Source organism: Carassius carassius, chromosome 7 (assembly GCF_963082965.1).
Source record: "Carassius carassius chromosome 7, fCarCar2.1, whole genome shotgun sequence".
NCBI lineage: Eukaryota > Metazoa > Chordata > Actinopteri > Cypriniformes > Cyprinidae > Carassius > Carassius carassius.
The window spans coordinates 1,796,688-1,821,698 of record NC_081761.1 but is presented as its reverse complement, the minus strand read 5'-3'; the positions used below and the strand labels follow the sequence as shown (position 1 = coordinate 1,821,698).

The 25,011-nt window shown below is 41.6% G+C and overlaps 1 protein-coding gene across 2 annotated transcripts in view; it reads left to right on the top strand.

Annotated features, from left to right (window-relative positions):
• Positions 1–25,011, top strand: part of LOC132143356 (uncharacterized) — a 110,912-nt gene that overhangs the window by 65,865 nt on the left and 20,036 nt on the right. The window contains exons 4-7 of one of the 2 annotated variants that reach the window (XR_009434243.1): positions 2,783–3,085; positions 3,716–4,018; positions 13,836–14,138; positions 14,542–15,291. Coding sequence is in view for 1 of the 2 variants with exons in the window: in XM_059553498.1 (XP_059409481.1) it covers positions 2,783–3,085 (303 nt within the window). In the remaining variant the exon portion in view is untranslated. Of the gene's footprint in view, positions 1–2,782; positions 3,086–3,715; positions 4,019–13,835; positions 14,139–14,541; positions 15,292–25,011 lie in introns of those variants that run through there. The other variant, XM_059553498.1, reaches the window with a different exon arrangement.

Genomic DNA, 25,011 nt, shown 5'->3' with positions numbered 1-25,011 from the left:
AGAGCTCGTTCTCGAGGCTTGGAAACCAGCGCTGGGTTGCAGAGTCCTACGGGTTTTTCGCCTTCTGAGACAGCTCGCTGCTGCTGCTGCATGCTCTCTCGTCGGGCACGCTATGAGGAGTGTATCCGTGCATGCGATCTTGCGGTTGCGGTCGTGCTGGGGCTGATGCACGGCGGCGACTGCGATAGCGGGAATCGCACATGATCTGGCGAACGGGTTGGAGACGGCTCGTTCTATCTCCACCCGTGTTCACTAGATCTAGAGCTCGGTCTCAAGGTTTAAAAACCCATGATGTGGTTTCTTCGTCCTCGGAGGCAGAGCTCGCTGCAGCATTCGTCTTTCTCTGAGGAGATTGATGCTGTCTGTGTGACTGAGTAGCATATATATATATATATATATATATATATATAATAAAAAAAAAATAGAACATGCACGCTGCAGAGGCAACACATGTATTACATTGTTTCATCTTTATGTGAGTTTTTTTTCTACACCAGACCGTGTTGACATCGTCTGGTTGTTGACTACTATATATTAATATTTATCTGACTATGTGAAGTTAGATGTGCAGGGGCTCTAGGGATGTAATTTCTTATGTGAGAACACGTGTGTACCGCTCTTCCTCTGAGGAGGTTGAGGCGGTCAGGGGCTGCTGGGCGGTGGCCACCCTGCCCACGGTCTGTGGAGTGGTCGCCATCTGACATGGCACATCAACTGTCTGGAGATGCTGGCCGTGCTTCGTGCACTTCATTATTTTCTCCCAGACCTAAGAAGTTGCCATGTGTTGGTGTGCACCGACAACACATCGGTGGTCTCTTACATCAACCACCAAGGAGGTCTGCACTCACGCCGTTTATACAAATAGCGTACCAGATCCTTGTGTGGGCCCAAGACAAATTCCTCTCGCTCAGAGCAGTTCACATTCCTGGGCATCTTAATATGGGAGCAGACATCCTGTTGAAGCAGGGGCCAAGGCCCAGGGAATGGCGGCTTCACACCAAGGTGATGAAGCAGAGCTGGAGAGTGGGGCCAGACTCTGGTGGATCTGTTTGCGACTCGAGAGACATCGCACTGTCCCCTCTGGCTTCCTCTGACTCATCCAGCTCCACTGGGGCTGGACGCCATGGTACAGACATGGCCGAGGCTTCATCTGTACATTTTTCCCCCGATTGCTCTGCTCTCGGGAGTTCTGGAGAGAGTGCGCCGGGACGGAGTCCGGCTGCTGTTAGTTGCCCCGTTCTGGACAGGCCGGGTATGGTTTCCTGGGCCTGATTTCTCTTTTTGACGGCACTCCATGGGAGGTTCCCGTCAGGAGAGATCTCCTCTCACAGGCGGAGGGTGCGCCCCCGCATGGAGCTTAGAGGCTGTAGGTGCTGTCTCTGAGGAGGCACAACTCTTAGCTTCCGGTCTCTCAACCAAGGTTGTAAGACCGTTCTCCAATCCAGAGCTCCCTCAATGAGGAAACTGTATGCCTTGAAGTGGAAGCTTTTCACTTCTTGGTGCGGAGACCGCCAGCTCGACCCAGTTAACTGCCTGTATGGTACAGTGCTGGAGTTCCTGCAGGCTCTCCACAGGGTTGACCCACTACACCATGAAGGTCTATGTGGCGGCCATGGTGGCCTACCACGCCCCTCTCGGTGGCCAGTCAGTGGGCAGAAACCCTCTGGTTACATGTTTCTTCCATGGTGCCCTGAGGCTGAGGCCTCTGGCCAGAAGAAGCTTATGCTAAGCGGTGATCAGGATGTTATCCTAAGCCTCGATTCCTCTGATCTCCCCTCTCCTGGGGGTCAAGACTCCCTCCTTCTGAAGTTTGACCATTGGACGGGTTGTCCCCGAATTCTGTCAGGCTCCTTCTCTTGCTTTAGCTCTTCCACACTAGGCAGAGATTTGAAAGTCTGGCGGCGTGGGCATTCTCGTTCCCCAAACGTTCTCGACGCAGCTCGAGATCCTGAAGAGGAATGTCTAAGGTTACGTATGTAACCCTGGTTCCTCGAAGGAACGAGACGCTACGTCGCAGTGCCAAACTTCCGGCATCTCTGGCTGGTGCTTGCTTCATCCTTTGAGGCTGATTTCCGGCTTTGCCGCTCATGCTTTATGCTTCCTGGTCTCTGACGTCACTTGCCTATGACGTCTCGCCCTTCCTTTGGACTGATTATACACATTATTCAGAGCTGGACGCATTCCCCAAACGTTCTCGACGCAGCGTCTCGTTCCTTCGAGCAACCAGGGTTACATACGTAACCTTAGACGTTTTTTTTTTCTTTTTTTTTTTTTTTTCATACATAATACAGTGCCATGAAATGATAATGGTATTGTAATAGCCCTACCCTGGTACTATGGTATAACAGTTACACCTACAGTAAAGATATACTTTTGTATTACTTACATAATCTATGATTGCAGAGGAAAAAATATGTTTTTATTGAACTTTTATGGAGCAGCACATCTTGCGAATGATAATAAAATAAGTCTGTTCTGTTTTAAAACTTGTATGAGGTGGTGAGGAGGGCCTTTTACCCCACACTACTGACACAAATACTTTAGCTCAAGTAATATTTTATGTTTTGCAAGTAATTCTGGTTCAAAACAATCACTTCAGCCATGGTTGTAAACTTCAGTTTCTTCTGATACTTCTGATCTTTTTTCAATAAATCTATTGTCATTCAAATTAATTGTAAAAATATAATTAACAAGACATGCCTCAAAATGTATAATAATTCATATACATGTAACATATCATTTTAGCTATTATCATTTGCTACTTTCATGTTTTATTTATTAGGAGAAGAAGGGAATGTATTTGGAGAAGTCGGTGGTAGAGTATCTTTTCGTCCGACCAGCTTAAATCCTCCTGTCAGCAGCATTATATGGAAACACAGAAACGGTGGATATGTTGTAAAAGCGATTGAATGGGATGTTGATGATGGTGTTTTCATCTCGAATCAGAGATTCAGAGACATCACAACTCTTGATGAGAAAACTGGACAGATCACTATAACAAATTTAAATGCTGAACATAGTGGAGAATATACCATTGACATCAACAGTAAAGAACAGGAACAAAGATTCAAGTTGACTGTTACGGGTGAGTGCATAATATGATTATTATGTTCTTAAACGTAATACTGTTAAAACGTTATAATATTAGGCTATTAATATAATGCTTTTTTTGTGATACATAATACAGTGCCATGATACAATAATGGTATTGTAATAAGCCTACCCTGGTACTATGGTATAACAGTTACAACTACAGTAAAGATACACTTTAAGGAAATGTGTTTTTTTTTTGTTTTTTTGTATTGCTTACATAATCTATGATTGCAGAGGGGAAAAATGTGTTTTTTTATTGAACATTAATGGAGCAGCACATCTTGCAAAATGATAAAATAAGTCTGTTCTGTTTTCAAACTTGTATGAGGTGGTGAGGAGGGCCTTTTACCCCACACTACTGACACAAATACTTTAGCTCAAGTAATATTGTACTGTATGTTTCATTTATTAACTTAATTCTTGTTCAAAACAACCACTTCAGCAATGTCTGCAAACTTTTCAGATTCTTCTGATACTCATCTTTTTTCAGTAAATCTATTGTCATTCAAATATGTTAATTTAAAAAAATATAATTAAGACAAACCTCAAAATGTGTAATAATTAACATACATGTAACAAATGTATCGATTCTCATTTGCTACTTTCATGTTTTATTTATTAGGTGAAGAAGTGAATGTATTTGGTGTAGTTGGTCGTAGAGTATCTTTTCGTCCGACCAGAATAGATTCTCCTGTCAGCAGCATTATATGGAAACACAGAAACGGTGGAGTTGTTGTAAAAGCGATTGAATGGGATGTTGATTATGGTGTTTTCATCTCGAATCAGATATTCAGAGACATCACAACTCTTGATGAGAAAACTGGACAGATCACTATAACAAATTTAAATGCTGAACATAGTGGTCTTTATACCATCAACATCAACAGTAAAGAACAGGAACAAAGATTCAAGTTGACTGTTACGGGTGAGTGCATAATATGATTAATATGTTCTTAAAAATAATACTAATAAAACACTATTGTCACGATTCACAGGAGTGAGGAAATATGAAGCACATGAGAATTACTATATCACAGTCTTGAATCATTCATAGGAATCACAATGAGGAAATCACACAGAGTGAAGAGATGACATTTAACAGCAGACGCTAGAGACAGTGAAACACAGGGCTTAAACAGAAGAACTAAACGAGATAATTAATAACACACAGCTGAAACTTGATGATCTAATAAAGAAACAATGAGGACATGAACAGGAAGGACCAAAGAAGGGCAAGAAAGGCACATGAGGAGCAAATCACACAAAACACAGAACAGAATCTGACAGCTATATTATTATTAATATTGTGTATTTTTTTAGTCATACATAAAGAAGTGCCATGATACAATAATGGTATCGCAATAGGCCTACACACCTGAAGATACACTTTAAGGATATGCGCTTTTTATTACTTACATTATGATTGCAGAGGGGTAAAATGTGTTTTTTATTGAACATTTATGGAGCAGCTTGTATGAGGTGGTGAGGAGGGCCTTTTACCCCACACTACTGACACAAATATTTTAGCTCAAGTAGTATTGTATGTTTTGCAAGTTAATTCTGGTTCAAAACAATCACTTCAGCAATGGTTGTAAACTTTTCAGTCTCTTCTGATACTTATCTTACATTTACATTACATTTAATAATTTAGCAGATGCTTTTATCCAAAGCGACTTACAAATGAGAACAATAGAAGCAGTCAGGTCAACAAGTGTCACGCCGTCAGTCTCTGTTTCCCTGGGTGTCCACTAGTGGGCGCACTTCCCCTTAGGCACTTCACCATAGGCACTATAATTCCTCTAGTCTGGTCCTGTCTTCACAGTAATTGCACTCCAATTAATTGCACCAGGTGCCGGCAATCTATTGTCATTAGCCTCATTATAAATACCTGTCTTTCCCTGTTGTTTGTATGGAGTCCTTACCGTTCGTCTATCCAGCCTTCTCATTCCCCGAGATTCATCCCTGCCTTCTCGTCCTCCGAGTTTCCATTCCATTCCATTCCATTCCATTCCATTCCGTTCCGTTCCTTTCCCTTTCCTTTCCTTTCCTTTCCTTTCCTTTGTTTGTTTTTGTTTTGGACTGATTGATGGTTTTGACCTTGGATTGTTTGACCTCGATTTTGGATTATCCCTTAATAAAGCATACCTGCTTTTGGATCTCACTCTCCTGTGTCTCTCTGGGTACACGAATCGTTACAGAAGGACTCCATCCTAGAGATCCAGCGGTATGTCTGCTCCAATTTCCTCCCCAGCCATCAAGCGGGAGAGGAATGGCTTTGAGGGTACTCGCCTGGTTGTGTTCCGTGGAACCAGGGGAGGTCGCTCCGGAGCGAGTAGTCGAGAGGATGTCCGGCAGTGATCTCCACTGTGGCCTCCAGTTTACCCGGGGTTCGGATGGGAGCCGCCGTTTCCCCATTGTGGACAGAGAGGGGAGAGGAGGCGCAAATCAGCTGAGCCAGCGCCGCTGTGCAAGATGGCCGCCAGTCCAGTGCCGCTGCACAAGATGGCCGCCAACCCAGCGCCGCTGCGCAGCATGGCCGCCAACCCATCACCACGAGGCAAGATGGAAGCCAGCCCCACACCACACCACAAGATGGCCGCCAGCTCAGCGCCACGAGGCAAGATGGCCGCCAGCCCAGCGCCACAGCACAAGATGGCTGGCAACCCAGCGCCACGAGGCAAGATGGACGCCAGCACAGCGCCACAGAACAAAGTGGCCACCAGTCCAGCGCCACAGTTCAAGATGGCCGCCAGCTCAGCGCCACAAGGCAAGATGGCCGCCAGTCCAGCGCCACACCACAAGATGGCTGCCAACCCAGCGCCACGAGGCAAGATGGACGCCAGCACAGCGCCACAGCACAAAGTGGCCACCAGTCCAGCGCCACTGTGCAAGATGGCCGCCAGCTTATCTTATAATAAGCTTATCAGCTTATTATTTCTCCATGCTGTCAAAAATCCTAGAGATTCCCAAGACTGTTCACATCACGTCTGCTGAGCCAGCACCACAGTATACGATGGCCACCAACCCAGCGCCGCTGCGCAACATGGCCGCCAGCCTGGAGCCACTGCAGAGGATGGCAGTTACAATGGGCTTTCCTGAGTTGAGTCAAGTTCCCGTTGACCCTCCGGAGTTGAGTCAGGTTCCGATTGACTTTCCAGAGTCGAATCATGTTCCCGTTGACCCTCCAGAGTTGAGTCAGGTTCCCGTTGACCCTCCAGAGTTGAGTCAGGTTCCCGTTGACCCTCCAGAGTTGAGTCAGGTTCCCGTTGACCCTCCAGAGTTGAGTCAGGTTCCCGTTGACCCTCCAGAGTTGAGTCAGGTTCCCGTTGACCCTCCAGAGTTGAGTCAGGTTCCGGTTGACCCTCCAGAGTTGAGTCAGATTCCTGTTGACCTTCCAGAGTTGAGTCAGGTGCCCGTTGACTTCCCAGAGTTGAGTCAGGTTCCGGTTGACCCTCCAGAGTCGAGTCAGGTCTTCATGGACCCTCCAGAGTCAGGGTTAGTCACCGTCGACCTTCCAGAGTCAGGGTTAGTTACCATTGACCTTCCAGAGTCATGGACCCTCCAGAGTCAGGGTTAGTCACCGTCGACCTTCCAGAGTCAGGGTTAGTTACCATTGACCTTCCAGTGTCAGGGCTAGTTCCTGTTGACCTTCCAGAGTCAAGTCACGTTCCAGTTGATCCTCCTGAATCAAGTCAGGTTCCGGTTGACCTTCCAGAGTTGAGTCAGGTTCCGGTTGACCCTCCAGAGTCGAGTCACGTTCCAGTTGATTCCCCAGAATCAAGTCAGATTCCTGTTGACATTCCAGAGTCGAGTCAGGTGCCCATTGATATTCCAGAGTCGAGTCAGGTGCTCGTGGACCCTCCAGAGTCGAGTCAGGTGCTCGTGGACCCTCCAGAGTCGAGTCAGGTGCTCGTGGACCCTCCAGAGTCGAGTCAGGTGCTCGTGGACCCTCCAGAGTCGAGTCAGGTGCTCGTGGACCCTCCAGAGTCGAGTCAGGTGCTCGTAGACCCTCCAGAGTCAGGGTTAGTCACCGTCGACCTTCCAGAGTCAGTGTTAGTCACCGTTGACCCTCCAGAGTCAGGACTTGTTCCTGTGGACCTTCCAGAGTCGAGTCAGGTGACCGTTGAATTTTCAGAGTTGAGTCAGGTTCCGGTTGAACCTCCAGAGTCTAGTCAGGTGCTCGTGGACCTTCCAGAGTCAGGACTAGTCACCATTGACTTTTCAGAGACAAGGCTAGTCACTGTTGACCTTTCAGAGTCAAGTCACTGGTGATCTTCAAGGACAGAGTCAAGTCACTGGTGATCTTCAAGGACAGAGTCAAGTCACTGGTGATCTTCAAGGACTGAGTCAAGTCAACGGGTATCTTCATGAAAAATTGCAAGTCAACAATAATCTTCATGAGCGGAGTCAAGTCAGCACCGATCTTCTGGAATCCAGTAGAAACACCATAGGATTACCAGAGTTTCAACTTCCGCCCTGAGCACACGGTTGTGGTGGTCTTCTGCTCCGCCCTGGGGGACTCCGGCCTCGACCACAAGGATGTGGTGGTCTTCTGCTCCACCCTGACCACACGGTTGTGGTGGTCTTCTGCTCAGCCCTGAAGAGCTTCTGCCTTGACCACATGGTGGTGGTGGTTTTCTGCTCCGTCCTGGGGGGCATCCGTCCCGACCACACGGAGGTGGTGGTCTTCTGCTCCGCCCTGGGGGGCTTCCGCCCTGACCACACGGTTGTGGTGGTCTTCTGCTCCGCCCTGGTGGGTGTCACGTGATGTCCTTTATGGACTTATGTTTTTGTGTTTTGGTTTTTCTTTTGTGTTTTCTGTCTGTTTCCTCCTTTGGACCTGGCCCTCCGTCCCTTCCCCTAATCCTCCGCCGGTCCACCTCCCTCCTGGGTTTTGAGTCTGTGTCTGTTGTTCCATTTCCCTCTAGGACCTGGCCCTCCGTCCCTCCCCCTGATCCTCCGCCAGTCCACCACCTTCCTGGACTCCTTGTTTTGTGTTCCACTTCTCTTGTCTCTGTCTCCCCATTTTACCTGGTTGTCTTGTCTCTGTCTCCCCATTCTACCTGGTCCTCTTGTCTCTGTTTTACCATGTAATCTGGCCCTCCGTCCCTCCCCCTAGTCCTCCGCAGCTCCACTTCCTTCCTAGTCTCTTTTTCTGTTGGTTTTCCCTTGGTTTCGGGTGGAGCATCTGGCAGCTGCTCCGTGGAGGAGGGGGTAATGTCACGCTGTTTCTGTTTCCCTGGGTGTCCACTAGTGGGCTCACTTCCCCTTAGGCACTTCACCATCTTCACTTCAGCCAGTATAACCTGATGAGGAGAGGAGTAATGTGAGCTTTTTTGAAAGACAACCTCATTGAAGCAACCCTCGCTGCTGCATTCTGGATCAATTGCAGAGGCTTGACAGTACATGCAGGAAGGCCCACCAGGAGACAATTACAATAGTCCAGTCTGGAGAGAACAAGAGCTTGGACAACAAGTTGGGTTGCTTGCTCTGACAGGAAGGGTCTAATCTTCCTAATGTTGTATAAGGCAAACCTGCAGGACCGGGTAGTTGTAGCAATGTGGTCTGTGAAGCTTAACTGATGATCCATCACAACTCCTAGGTTTCTGGCTGTCCTCGAAGGAGAAATGGTTGATGAGCCCAGCTGTATAGAGAAGTTGTGATGAAGCAATGGGTTAGCTGGAATCACCAGGAGTTCTGTTTCCCTGGGTGTCCACTAGTGGGCTCACTTCCCCTTAGGCACTTCACCATAGTCACTATAATTCCTCTAATCTGGTCCTGTCTTCACAGTAATTGCTCTCCAATTAATTGCACCAGGTGCAGGCAATCTATTGTCATTAGCCTCCTTATAAATACCTGTCTTTCCCTGTTGTTTGTTTGGAGTCCTTACCGTTCATATATCCAGCCTTCTCGTTCCCCGAGATTCCTCCCTGCCTTCTCGTTTTCCGAGTTTCCATTCCATTACTTTCCCTTTCCTTTCCTTTGTTTGTTTTTGTTTTGGACTGATTGTTGGTTTTGACCTTGGATTGTTTGACCTCGATTTTGGATTACCCCTTAATAAAGCATAACTGCTTTTGGATCTCTCTCTCCTGTGTCTCTCTGGGTACACGAATCGTTACAAGAAGAGAACAACAACAGTATACAAGTGCCATGACAAGTCTCAATTAGTCTAGTATAGAACGCATAGCCAGGTGTGTGTTTTTTTTTTTAAATGAAAGGACAAGAAAAGGAAAAGTGCTAGTGTTAGTTGGTTAAGTGCAGGTGAAAAAGATGAGTCTTTAGATGTTTCTTGAAAATGAGTAAAGACTCAGCTGTACGAATTGAGATTGGGAGGTCATTCCACCAGCTGGGCACAGTCCAGGAAAAGGTCCGTGAGAGTGATTTTATACTTCTTTGGAATGGCAGAACAAGGCGTCGTTCACTTGCAGAGCGCAAACCTCTGGAGGGCACATAAAATTTAACCAGTGAGTTTAGGTAAGTTGGTGCCGTGCCAGTGGTCGTCTTGTAGGCAAGCATCAGTACCTTGAATTTGATGCGAGCGGCTACTGGTAGCCAGTATAACCTGATGAGGAGAGGAGTAATGTGAGCTTTTTTTGAAAGACAACCTCATTGAAGCAACCCTCGCTGCTGCATTCTGGATCAATTGCAGAGGCTTGACAGTACATGCAGGAAGGCCCACCAGGAGAGAATTACAATAGTCCAGTCTGGAGAGAACAAGAGCTTGGACAACAAGTTGGGTTGCTTGCTCTGACAGGAAGGGTCTAATCTTCCTAATGTTGTATAAGGCAAACCTGCAGGACCGGGTAGTTGTAGCAATGTGGTCTGTGAAGCTTAACTGATGATCCATCACAACTCCTAGGTTTCTGGCTGTCCTCGAAGGAGAAATGGTTGATGAGCCCAGCTGTATAGAGAAGTTGTGATGAAGCAATGGGTTAGCTGGAATCACCAGGAGTTCTGTTTCCCTGGGTGTCCACTAGTGGGCTCACTTCCCCTTAGGCACTTCACCATAGTCACTATAATTCCTCTAATCTGGTCCTGTCTTCACAGTAATTGCTCTCCAATTAATTGCACCAGGTGCAGGCAATCTATTGTCATTAGCCTCCTTATAAATACCTGTCTTTCCCTGTTGTTTGTTTGGAGTCCTTACCGTTCATATATCCAGCCTTCTCGTTCCCCGAGATTCCTCCCTGCCTTCTCGTTTTCCGAGTTTCCATTCCATTACTTTCCCTTTCCTTTCCTTTGTTTGTTTTTGTTTTGGACTGATTGTTGGTTTTGACCTTGGATTGTTTGACCTCGATTTTGGATTACCCCTTAAAGCATAACTGCTTTTGGATCTCCCTCTCCTGTGTCTCTCTGGGTACACGAATCGTTACAAGAAGAGAACAACAACAGTATACAAGTGCCATGACAAGTCTCAATTAGTCTAGTATAGAACGCATAGCCTGGTGTGTGTTTTTTTTTTTTAAATGAAAAGACAAGAAAAGGAAAAGTGCTAGTGTTAGTTGGTTAAGTGCAGGCGAAAAAGATGAGTCTTTAGATGTTTCTTGAAAATGAGTAAAGACTCAGCTGTACGAATTGAGATTGGGAGGTCATTCCACCAGCTGGGCACAGTCCAGGAAATGTCCGTGAGAGTGATTTTGTACTTCTTTGGGATGGCACCACAAGGCGTCATTCACTTGCAGAGCACAAACTTCTGGAGGGCACATAAAATTTAACCAGTGAGTTTAGGTAAGTTGGTGCCGTGCCAGTGGTCGTCTTGTAGGCAAGCATCAGTACCTTGAATTTGATGCGAGCGGCTACTGGTAGCCAGTGTAACCTGATGAGGAGAGGAGTAATGTGAGCTTTTTTTGAAAGACAACCTCATTGAAGCAACCCTCGCTGCTGCATTCTGGATCAATTGCAGAGGCTTGACAGTACATGCAGGAAGGCCCACCAGGAGAGAATTACAATAGTCCAGTCTGGAGAGAACAAGAGCTTGGACAAGAAGTTGGGTTGCTTGCTCTGACAGGAATGGTCTAATCTTCCTAATGTTGTATAAAGCAAACCTGCAGGACCGGGTCGTTGTAGCAATGTGGTCTGTGAAGCTTAACTGATGATCCATCACAACTCCTAGGTTTCTGGCTGTCCTCGAAGGAGTAATGGTTGATGAGCCCAGCTGTATAGAGAAGTTGTGATGAAGCAATGGGTTAGCTGGAATCACCAGGAGTTCTGTATTCGTAAGGTTAAGCTGAAGGTTATGGTCATTCATCCAGCTAGAAATGCCACTCAGACAGGCTTAAATGCGAGCAGCTACCGTCGGGTCATCTGTCTGGAATGAGAAGTAGAGGTGGGTGTCATCAGCGTAGCAGTGATAAGAAAAGCCATGCTTCTGACTGACAGATCCTAATGATGTCATGTAGACGGAGAAGAGAAGTGGTCCAAGTACTGAGCCTTGAGGAACCCCAGTAGCAAGGTGGTGTGACTTTGAAACATCACCCCTCCAAGACACACTGAAGGATCTGTCAGAGAGGTAGGACTTAAACCACAGGAGTGCAGTTCCAGAGATGCCGATCTTTCTGAGGGTGGACAGGAGAATCTGGTGATTAACAGTGTCAAAAGCAGCAGACAGGTCCAGTAAGATGAGTACCGAGGATTTCGAAGCTGCTCTTGCTAGTCGCAGGGCTTCAGTAACCGAGAGCAGAGCAGTCTCAGTTGAGTGGCCACTTTTGAAGCCAGATTGGTTGCTGTCCAGGAGGTTGTTCTGTACAAGGAACATAGAAAACTGTTTGAACACAGCTTGCTCAAGTGTCTTTGCAATGAATGGAAGAAGGGATACCGGTCTGTAGTTTTCAAGAAGCGCTGGATTTAAAGATGGTTTCTTGAGCAGTACCTTACTAGGGTTACCCGAGCCTGCTTGAATCCTGAGGGAAATGTTCCAGAGTGAAGAGAGGAGTTGATAATGTGAGTAAGCGAAGGTATGACTGAAAATGTGATCGCTTGAAGGAGGTGAGTGGGGATCGGATCAAGTGGACAAGTAGTAGGAAGATTGGACAGGAGAAGTTTGGAGATGTCTATCTCTGAGAGTGGGGAGAAGGAGGAGAAAGAGTGTGCGTCGGTCATTGTGAAGTTGTCCTCAGTCTGCGGTGTGGAGAATTGGTCACTGATGGATCTTGTCTTATTTGTGAAGAAAACTGCAAAGTCATCAGCTGTAAGAGTCGATGGAGGAGGTGGTGGCGGCGGATTAAGAAGAGAAGAGAAAGTCTTGAAGAGTGTCCAAGGGTCACAACAGTTGTTAATTTTGTTGTGGTAGTAGGATGTTTTAGCCGTGAAGACATTTGCAGAGAAGGAAGACACACTGAGGCCGGTAGAGTTTCTTGATTTCTGCCATTTCCTCTCTGCAGCCCTGAGTTTAGAGCGATGTTCACGGAGAACCTCGGACAGCCAGGGGGCAGATGGGGCGGTGCGTGCTGGTCTAGACAACAGTGGGCAAAAGTTGTCCAAGCAAGAATTTTAAAGTGGAGCAAATAGTGTCCGTAGCGCTGTTCGTGTGCAGAGCAGAAAACTGAGAGAGTGCAGGAAGTGAGGATGAAACCACAGAAGATAGGCGAGATGGCGTTGGAGTGTGAGGCACTTCAGGAGTAAGTGCTAGGTTGGCAGTAATGAGGAAGTGGTCTGAGGTGTGCAGTGGAGCAACTGAAGAGTTGTCCACAGAGCAACAGCGCGTGTAGATGAGGTCCAGTTGGTTGCCTGATTTGTGAGTCGCTGTAGTAGACACTAGCTTGAGATCAAATGAGGTGAGCATAGTTTTGAAGTCAGCAGTCTGGGGTTTATCTAGGTGGATGTTGAAGTCACCAAGCAGTACCAGAGGAGTACCATATTCAGGAAAGTTTGATAACAGCACATCCAACTCCTCCAAGAAGATTCCCAATTGACCTGGGGGACGATAAATGACCAAAAAGTGGATTTTAACAGGGTGAGTTACAGTGATGGCATGTGATTCAAATGAACCATTACCTGTAGGTGATGGCTGAAGATCAAATTTCCATTCTTTTGATATAAGGAGACCTGTACCTCCACCCTTCCCAGTGGTACGAGGAGTGTGGGAACAAGTGAAATTAGTGGAGAGGGCTGCAGGGGTGCAGTATCTTCAGGTTTGATCCAAGTCTCTGTCAGTGCCATGAGGTTGAGACCGGAATGAGTAGCAATAGAAGAAATGAAGTCTGCTTTGTTAACTGCAGACTGGCAGTTCCAGAGACCAACTGTAATAGAGAGCGTAGTAGTAGAGGTCAGAGGGACAGGCCGTAGGTTTGTCAGACAGGCCTTCCTGCGACGTACTTGCGTGCTCTCCGAGTGTTAGTAGTGATAGTAGAGATCTGAAAGCACATAGTGACTACAAGTGTAAGAGATATTTGAGAACAAGGTATACAAAAAGTAAAGAAAGAGGAGAAAAGCAATATTCAAGTGCCCTGTCGGTGTCCGTGCTCGGCGGAGTCGCGCAGATAGAGTCGATTGTCTTTACACTCGTCAGTCTTCACACGAGGAGGGCTCACACGAGGGCTGCCGCGGTGAAACTTAGCGCTTTTGTATTTGCCTTATTACCTGTGATTGAAGTCTGCTGGCCATCTTTTTTCAATAAATCTATTGTCATTCAAATTAATTAAAAATATATAATTTACAAGACATGCCTCAAACTGTATAATAATTCATATACATGTAACAATTTTATTGATTCTCATTTGCTACTTTCATGTTTTATTTATTAGGAAAAGAAGTGAATGTATTTGGAGAAGTTGGTGGTAGAGTGTCTTTTCGTCCGACCAGCTGAAATCCTCCTGTCAGCAGCATTATATGGAAACACAGAAACGGTGGAGTTGTTGTAAAAGCGATTGAATGGGATGTTGATGATGGTGTTTTCATCTCGAATCAGAGATTCAGAGACATCACGACTCTTGATGAGAAAACTGGACAGATCACTTTAACTCATTTAAATGCTGAACATAGTGGAGAATATACCATTGACATCAACAGTAAAGAACAGGAACAAAGATTCAACTTGGAAGTGATGGGTGAGAGGATATTGATTATTTTATTCATTAATACTAATAGTGTAAAAAAGACTGTATTATTTTTTGTATTAATATTATGGTTGTTTTGCTTTACCTCACATACAACAATGTCAGGTTTTAATACCATGTTTCTTTCATATTTACCTGATAGTCCAAAGTACCGCAAAGAAAATGTCAAAGTACTGCCAAGGTACATGTCCGAAAAACACTGTACTATTATTGTACTTTTTTTTTTAAGCATTTGGCTTTGGTTTAAAGTACCATGGTATTACAAACAGACATAATTATTGTACTATGATATTGTCAGAACAATTTTAAAGGCTAATGTAGTTGCTTCATTTTGTTTTGTTTTGCATTTCTGTGGACTTGAAATGCATAAACTGTTTTATCATTTCTCTCGCAGCGCCGGTCCCCAAACCTGTGATTAGAAATAGAGAGAATTAAAATATAGCCCTGATGTTGTGTATCTAAGTGGAATGAACGTCTGGAAGAATTCTGCTGGACAAATTCTGAAGAGCGCAGAGCACCATCCCACAGATGAATCCATCACAGCTGAGAAAAAAGGAAATCCAGAAAACTTAATTCTACTGATGCAAACTATAGAACAGCACAAGTCCAGAGACCAGTGATCCGGTCTATGAGAGAGATCTGTTTAAAGACTAGACAGCCTTTACTAGCAGTACAACATTATTAATCATAGAGGACATGTTTAGCAAACTAATACATCTCTGTGTAACTTTATTATCACCCTTTTCCTGATTATAATTCCTTTTCATGACACTATTATTGTGTAATCTTTTAAAACATTTGAAATGTGTTTTCTAATATTCTGTGTATTGCTTTCTAAAACCGAAAACAAACATTTATGAATAACATGAATGTCCTGAATATATGAATGAATATGAATACATATGCAAAGATTTTTTTTTTGTTGTTGTTCAAGGAAGGACAATATCATAATCTCTAAATGGCACCATAGCTTTGTTTTTGGACTGGGTGAAGAGTAGATGATGTATTATTTTCTGTTAAATGTAGATATCAATGCAATGGGATTGATTTTTTTTCTCCTCAGGGCATGCATGAACTAATTACATGGTAAGCCTATATATTGAATGTAAATCATTTTAAATAAAATCCTCTGGCGAAAGTAAAATGTTTTAAGATTTTTTAAATTCATAAATTCAAATTCAGGAGGAGATTTAGAGTATCTTCAGAAAAGTATTTCAGTTGGGAATTTACATTGATAATGTTTTCCCTGCTTTTCTCAGTTGAAATAAAAATTATCTCTCTCTGGTGCACATTTTTTAGATAATTGCAGCTCCAAAATTTTGTTAAAAACTCATTCCCTGATTGTCAGAATCTTCCTCCAAAGAACATTGCTTGATCAGATTCTTGAAGTAGCCTTAGATAAAAAGGGGGTGTTGTCAACGCTATACAGGCTGATTTCCTCCATTTCCACTTCCTCTCTCTCTTTTATTTAACAACAATGGGAGTCGGATCTCTGCCGAGACTTGGAACCAGATCCTGTCCCGTGTTCAGACCACCTCCATTTGTACACATCATAGTCTTATCCAATTAAATTTTTTTCACCGGATTTACTGGACAAAAGTGAGTTTGGCAAAAATCTAACCTGGTATTGATCTTCTCTGTGATCGTAGCCATCAGAACACTGCAGATTTAATACATATGTTTTGGTTATGTCCATCAATAACTTCTTTTTGGCTATCAATCTTTAATTGTTTTTCTTTAGTGACAGAGAAACAGATCGAGCCTTGCACTTTGGTTGCACTTTTTGGACTTTCTTCAAATGTCACTGGTTTATCTGGAAATACTGCAAAGACTTTTGCATTCTTAACATTATTAGCTAGACAGCACATTCTCCTGCTGTGGATACAGATATATTTTTTCATGATTCTCCTTTATTTGTATCCTGTTATTATTGTACAGGTTCAATAAACAGATTTAAAAAAAAAAGAAAGAAAGAAAACCCACGTTAAACTAAGGTCCTGACCCTCTGTGGTCATTAAAGATCCCATTGCACTTGTTGTAAAGAGTCGAATTGTACTATGCAAATGCCTCATTCATTCAATCATTCATTCATTACTAAGGTAGTTAACTAATATTTACTAATGAACCTTCTAACTAAATGATACAAAAATGATACAGAACATTTAGAACAGAACATATGATCAGAATATAAACAAACTGTATTATGTATAGAAATGTTGTATCCAATGTTATGTGTTCCTTCAGCCTTATATTCCCTGAATCTTATGATCCCTCAGCCCTAACTCTGCTAGAAGTGATGACTATAAACCCTCAAATGCAATATATGAGGTATATTTAGTATTTATAAATTATTAAAAAGATTAAACGGTATTTTATATTTATTATAGGCCTAATTAAAAATGTTTTGAAAACCACAACAAACGGTGGTATAGGCCTATCCAACAATGTGAACCACATTCTACTTTCAGTTTTGTTTCAAACTGACTTCCTTTACGGTTTCTGTCTTCGCTTGGCCTCTGAGGCATGTTCCTCAAATACTTGCTAAAAAAAAAAATAAAAGAAGAACACATGAAAGTTTACTTTGAAAAATGTTTCCTCTGAAATACTGGATGACCGTCATCTGCAGTTTGTTCATCGCCATCGGAGCAGCTTCTGGTAAAGTTACTCAATATTTCACTCAACATTTTCTCCATGACGGGGTGGTGGCTGCTCTTAGCTAATGTTAGTTCACTGCTGTTTAATTTTAAAACATTATAATAGTGTGTATAATTTACAAATACCAAGTGACTGTGGTGCAAAGATTATATAAAGATATAGAACTGTCTTTGTCGTGGCCTAGTTTTGTGTAGTTTATAGTTTCGATTTTGATGCCTTGGTTATTTTATTATTACATGATAATAACAATCAGAGTAACGGTGTGACCTCAGCATCCTGGCTAAATTAGCCCATTGGCCTCTGACCATCATGGCCTTCTAACAATCCCCATATCTGCTGATTGGCTTCATCACTCTATCTCCTCTCCACCAGTAAGCTGGTGTGTGGTGGGCGTTCTGGCGCAATATGGCTGCCGTCACATCATCCACGTGGATGCTACACACTGCTGATGGATGAGGAGATACCCCTCACAATGTAATGTGCTTTGAGTGCCTAGAAAAGCACTATATAAATGTAAGGTATTATAATTATGTGTTCTGTTTATATTTGTATGGTAGGTATATGACATATCGTGTCTGAATATAGTTCATTATCGGGTACTTTTGTTGCCATGCTTTCCAGAAGCTAGAATTTTGCTAGGGGTTCACAATAGATATCAGCTGATAATGAATGCACATCTCATGAGTAAAGCTGGTTCTCTAATCAGTAGTAAATTCTATCAGGTGCGTGATTTCGGACGATATTTAACGTGCACCCCTAAAATTTGCTTGTTGTATGTCAACTAACATATTCTTTCATTTGACAAACCAGGTCAAGAAGTGAAAAAAGTTTTTGTTGAAGTCGGTGGTACAGTGTCTTTTGGTCCGACCAGCATAAATCCTCCTGTCAGCAGCATTTTATGGAAACAAAGAAACGGTGAATCTGTTGTAAAAGCGATTGAATGGGATAAAGAAGAAGTTGCTGTTTCCATTCCGAATCCGAGATTCAAAGACATCACAACTCTTAATAAAATGACTGGACAAATCACTATAACTGATTTAACTGTTGAACATAGTGGACTTTATACCATCGATATCAACCATAAAGAGGAGAAACAAAGATTCAAATTGGAAGTTTTGCGTAAGTGGATATAATTCACACTGATGCATTTACAGTGATTAACACAGATGGTATGTGTGATTCTAATATCACCAAACATGGTACACCTCCAAATATACAATATACTACATTTGTAAGTGATAGTCTGTGTTAGTATCGCAGCATTATTCTCTGGTGCAATCATATTGTACTCTAAAAAGAAAAGTGGAACTTAATATGTTTTTTTCTTTGTTTCTTTCACAGCACTGGTCCGCAAACCTGTGATAAAAATAGAGACGATTAAAGCTAACCCTGATGCGGTGTATTTAATATGTGAGTACAGTGAAACGATCATCTGGAAGAATTCTACTGGAGGCACACTGAAGGGTTCACCCCACTATCCAAATGGAGAACTTATCAAAGTTGAAAAACAAGGAAATCCAGATTTCTTCTACACATGCACACTCGAGAATGCCTTGAGAAATAGCACCAGTGATCCGGTCTATGAAAGAGATCTGTTTAAAGGTAAGTATCATTTATTAAAATCACTGAGTGTCAGATTAGTTTTTATGTTGAGGTGGTTCCGAGATGTTCTATCCACCTTATTTTGAAATGCGGAAATAGGTACTGTCATGTCGCGTCAGAGGGCGCCAAGGAAAGAACAGGGTCTGGGTCCAAATGCAGGGAAGAATCTTTTAATTAAAACAAAACAGGCAAAAACAAAACAGAACCGATAACAAGGACAAGAGCAGAATCAGAAAAGGGCAAAATGCAAACACGATTAACATCTAACAATTAATACAGCCTGACAGAGTGGTGTGTGAGACGAGAATATATAGTCCATGACAATGAGCAACAGCTGTGTGTGTGATTAAGAGACAGGTGTGCAGAGTGAAGGTAAATGAGTCTGGGAGCAAGGGAGAAATACAGGTGAAGCAACTAAAACAATGATGAGGTAACAAGATAGGTGGGGTAAGAAAAGAGACAGGACAAAAGCACATGGCACCAAACAAACACAACACTCACAGAAGACAGTGACAGAAAGACAGAATACTGTGACATGTACGATGATATAATTCCTTATTATGTGTTAGACTTCCGTTTCGCTAGCCGTTAGTTAATGTGCGTAGGAGTGATAAAAAAATATAACTAAAATATATTTTTTATTTTGGATCATTGGAATTTGATTAATTATGTGCATCTTAAAATGGGAAGTGTAGAATTTAACAGTGTACAATAAAGTGCTAGTGTCATTCTTGAAAATGGCAAGGGCTAAGGGATCTTCACCGTGGAATTATATTGCCTTGTGTAACATTATTTTAACCCTTGAGGCATAAGTGTGGTCTGTCAATGCCTGGACTTTAGGCATCACTGTACTGAAGGAGCAGCTGCAATGGTTCAGTTCGTGTGGTCTCATGGCCACCTTGCTCATAATCTGCAAAACAAAACACTGAAGTCAGTCAGATGCTCAGGAGAAACCGATAAACTCCGTACCCCCTATTTACCAAAAATAGCAAAAGTATTTTGTTCATGGCACCATGGTGTTCCAGTCCCAGTACAGTTTGGAATAATGTTAATATACAAACTATTCTTGGATCCTATTCACTTCCATAATATTATTTCTTATTACTATGGAAGTCAATTGGACCCAAGATTTGCTTGGTAACAAACATTCTTCGAAATTACTTCCTTTGTGTTCAGCAGCAAAAAAGTAATGAACACAGGTTTGCAACAACCTGAGAGTAAGTAAATGACAGAATATTCATTCAAGCTATCCCTCTTTGTGCTTTTATGTTAGGTTTCTACTGTTATCAACAACTTCAGCTTAGCACTAAATATTATTCATGCCCAAATAGGATCATCGATAAAGAAATTAGAAAATTCTGCTCTTACATGAAAAATAAGGTGGATTGTTTTTGGATGTTGTATGTACATTCAAGTTTTTGGACATTTCACACTTCTAATGTTCTGAATGTAAATGGAATAGAATTAAACAATATATATCAAAGCAAATGACATTTGTTTGACAATTTAGAAAAAAATATATATTTAAAATATTTTCTATTTGAATATAATTTAAAATTTTATTTATTCCTGTGATTTCAAATATATATTTTTAGCATCATTACTCGAGTCACATGATCCTTCAGATATCATTCTAATATGCTGATTTGCTACTCATAAAACAATAATTATTATTATTATTATTATTATGTTGAAAACAGCTGAGTAGACTTATTTCATGTTTATTTAATGAATAGAAAGTTCAGAAGAATATCATTTATCTGAAATAGAAATCTTTTGTAACATTATAAATGTCTTTATCATCACTTTTGATCGATTTAAAGCATCCTTGCTAAATAAAAGGATTAATTTCTGTACAAAATATTTTTAAATTAAAGTTATTCAGAAAAACATTATACTGACTCCAAGCTTTTGAATGGTATAGCTAGTGTATAATGTTACACAAGCTTTTTAGTTCAGACATTTTGATCTATCCATTCATCAAAGAATCCTGAAAATGTTTTACTCAATATTCAACTGTTTTAAATATTGATAATAATAATAATAATAATAATAAAATGTTTCTTTAGCAGTAAATCGGTATGTTAGAATGATTTCTGAAGATCATGTGACACTGAAGACTGGAGGAATGATGCTGAAAATACAGCTGTGCGTCACAGGAATAAATAGCATTTTAAAATATATATTATAATAGAAAATTGTTATTTTAAATAGTAAATAAAACATTGCAAGCTTGGTGAGCAGAAGAAACTTCTTTTAAAAACATCAAAAATCTTACTGTTCAAAAAAATTATTATTTTTTTGCAATTTTAAGTACATGGAACATTACATTTTCATCTATCCTCTTTCATTTTATACAATATATTTGACAGTAAATTAATCCAGCTTATGTTAATGGTTAATCGGTGAATCAATTGGTACAGATTTTCAGCTATTTAATATTTCCAAACCAGACGACCCAATATAATCAGTTCTTGTCGTACTAGGAGCAATTTATATCAAGTAATGAAACCCCAGTTCTCAAAGTGTGTGTCAGAGAGAGAGCATTTGAGATGTCAGGCATTATTTTTTATTACAGTATGCCATGTGATACTGTAAACAATGGCCTTACCATGGTAGAGACCGGCAAATTACAGTATGTTACCCTTCATCAGAAAATATCAACTAGTACAAACATACAGTGTCTAGAAAACCATTACTGCACGTCTGCTGGCTGTTTAGCATAGAAGACAGCAAATGGCATTGATGTATATCTTAATGCTAACAAAATACTTTATTGGCAACATACTCTGTTTCTACTTTCAAAATAAGTACAAACATTTTGGGCCATTTGGACTTTGTATCAAGTCAAATGGAAAGAGTTCATGTCATTCAATTTGGTTTCTGTGATTACTGATAGTTTTGACCAGGATATTGTTATCCAGTCATTTAGAGTGCATTATGAATCAGCTGTGCAAGTATATTATAAGTTATGTATAAGTTATATATTATGTTTATTCCTCATGTTCTTTTCCTTCAGAGAGTGGACTTTGGTGGATAGCTCTCATCATCATCCTAATCTTGATACTGGCTCTCTTTGTTCTCCTTTATAAGGTCTGGTCAAGGTTTCATAGTAAGTTATCTATTGTATTTTCTTTTAAGATATGTGTTTTTGCTCTTGTGTTTTTTAAGGAGTTTAAAATACCGTCTATAAACTTGTACCCGGTGTATACAGTAGTAATGTACAGCAGTGGCCAAAAAGTGATGTCCAGCATAGGAAGAATGATATCTTTACCCTTTAATCAAACATTAATGTTATGTTCATGTAGATTTGCTAAGCGTATTGTGTAGTTGTACAAGTGTTTAATTTGGATTTTGGAATCTGGACATCACTTTTGGCTGCTACTGTATTTCTGTGTGCTTTATGGTTACTGTGAAAGTGTATTAAAAACTTGAGTATTAAAAAAGTGTGTTACACTTCCTACTGTAATAGTGAGATAAAATGAACATTTCAAACACTGCTTTTCAAAATATTTTGGCCATTAGATTTTGTAATTAAAGGGGTCATATGACATTGCTCAAAAGAGCATTAGTTTGTGTATTTGGTGTAATGAAATTTGTTTATGCGGTGTAACCCTTTGAGGTCTAGGAGGTTTTGGGGGCCTGGAGAAGTTTTGACATGCCCTGACTTTTGTGCTTTTTTCAGTTGCTTCTAAGCTTATACATGGCTTAAGTCTGAAAACACTGTAATCAGCACAAACTTGGCTAAAATAATATGTAAATAGCATGTATCTACATGATTTTGTTTTTGAGAAAACAACGCTCATGCGTAGTTAGTGAAAACCTAAAATTTTGAAGTCACTGAAATAAGGTCATAAATCAAATACAGAATATTTGTTCACAAGACTGTCAAACCTGGATCTTGAAGCGTAGAATTTTTCTTTCTAAATGATGTGAAAATCATCTTGTTTACTCTCAGAAAACAATAGATTGATAAAAAATATTTCTAAGACACTTTTTGGGCCCTATTTTAACAATATAAAGCAAAGTGTAAAGCGCACGGCTTTTGCTATTTTAACAACGGAAAAACGGTTGGTGTGCCCGGGCGCATGGTCTAAACGGGTTGTCCCTATTCCCTTAATGAGTAATGAGTGTTTTTTTAGGCATAACGTGCAATAAACCAATCAGAGTCTCATCTTCCATTCCCTTTAAGAGCCAGTTTCGCTCGTGCCAAGGCAGATTTACTATTCACACGGTGGAATTTGGCAATCGCAAAGACAGAACACGTCTCAGAGATGAAATAGAGCTGCTCGTGTGTGAGCAAATAGATAGCCTAATTCTGATACATGCGATGACTATCCATTATGACATGTAGGCATATATATATATATATATATATATATATATATATTAATTAGCATACAAAAAAAATCTTATGCATTGCAATCCTTTAATTTGTAATATTTGGCATGTTTGTGTGCTGCTGTGCATCCCTGTGTTTAATAAGCAGCGTGTATGCTCTTTAAATAACAAAAAAATAACATTGCACCAGACTATAGACCAGTTTTGAGTTGGTCTATGGCACAGTCTATTTTCAGCTCCTTAAAATAGCATTGTGCCAGCAATGCACCTGAACACACCTCTTTTTTTTGACCAGCACGCTTATGGGCGCATAAATGAGCGCAAATGCATTTGTGCTGTGCCACATTGCGCCAGGTGTATTATAGGGCCCTTTGTTTGCAAAAGTCATATGCAAGTAGGCATCAACTATCATGAATATTTTTGTGATTTAAACCTGAGAAGACAAAGACCCGCATAATGAGCTGAATAATGAGCCATTCAGTCAAGTGTGTGACTGAGAGGGAAGAGTTACAAGAAAGAATTTGAGGACAAAATAAATATTTTTATGTTTGTAGTTTATTTGGAATATATTTAATTATCCCACAAAATTATTTGAGATTCACTTGCAAGTGCAGTTAAACAGTTTATTAGGCACACTCAAAGCTGACTTTCAAACTGAATATTTAGCATCATTACTCCAGTCACACAATCCTTCAGAAATCCTTCTAATATTCAGATTTTCTACTACTGTTTATATATATATATAAGTTTATATAATTATTATTATTATTTATGTTGAGAATATTGTTTTTGTTTTTTCAAATTGAAAGAACAGAATTGATTGAACATTTATTGTAGTAATTGTTTTTATTTATCATCACGTGTGTGCTAAATAAAAGTTTTAATTTCTATATATACTGACGGTCGCCGTGATTTTGCCATGACATGTTCCTGGATCAACATCTTTTGATGATCCTGGATCAACATTACTATCCAGAAATACATACTTAATCCAATTCCTACCCCTAAACCTAACCCTACCCATAATTTATTCCTAAAATCAGAGGGAAATGATAGCTGATTAACAAGACTGTAGAAGCACCAAATCTGGTTTGTAAGCCTAAAACTGAAATTCCCTGAAAAGTTCATCCTTAATTCTGATTGGTTGATTGGAATGATGTTCCAGTAACATGTTGTACTTGGTGAAATCACGCTCAGCATATACGGTTGGGACTCTATAGGCTGTTGAATGGTATAGTGTATATTGTTACACTTGGAGTAAGACTGGACTAATGATGCTGAAAATTTAGCTATGATCACAGGAATACATTGAATTGTAAAATATATTCAAATAGAAAGCGGTTATTTTAAATAGTAAAAGTTTTGAACAATATTACTGCTTTAGCAAACTGGTATTGACTGGTATTGTGTCATGTTGAAATATATAAATGAACATCTGTAATGATGAGACAGAGACGTTCGGATCCATGTGCAGAACTTTAATGATGAGAATGGTCAGACAGGCAATGATCAGTAACGGCGTCAGGTATGTAGGGATAACCAGAATCGATAACAGAAACAGGCAGATTTCGGGGGCAAGCAGCAGAGAATCAGAGTTGGTATAAACAATCCAAAGGTCAGGTACAGAAGGAAAACATAAGGAAAACGCTCGGAAAAGTCAGACTGGCTAAACAAGACTTCGCAGAGAGTGGGAGTGAGTGTGCTGCTTTTATGTGTGTGTAAATGAGGTGCAGGTGTGGCAAGGAAATTGGCTGATGAATGATGTGCAGGTGTGGCAGGGTGATTGTGATGCAGTGACTCATGGGGAATGTAGTTCAGGTGTGGTGCAACAGATGAGTGCTAGAGTCCGAGTGACATCTGGTGGTTGATGTGGAAAGGTCCTGATTGGAGTGCCCTCTACTGAAATTCATGGGCACTCCATCTAATGATCGTGACATAGCCCCCCCCCCCCCCAAAGGAGCGGCTTCCAGACGCTCAAAACAATCTAGGAGGGCGGTGGAGCGGAGGCGGAACAGGGGGAGGGGGGGAGGGCCAGGTCCATGAGGAAGTGCAGTGGTCGAGGACCGGGGCAGAGCAGGCAGAACTGGGCCTAACATGGAGATCAGGAGCCTCTCCTGGACCTGACATGGGAAACAAGGGCCCTTCCTGGGCCTGACAGGGGAAACAGGGACCCGCCATGGGCTTAATTCGGTAACAGGAACCTGCTGTGGGCCTAACTCGGGAACACGGGTCCACCAAGGCAGAGCAGGTGGCATTGGAGCCCACC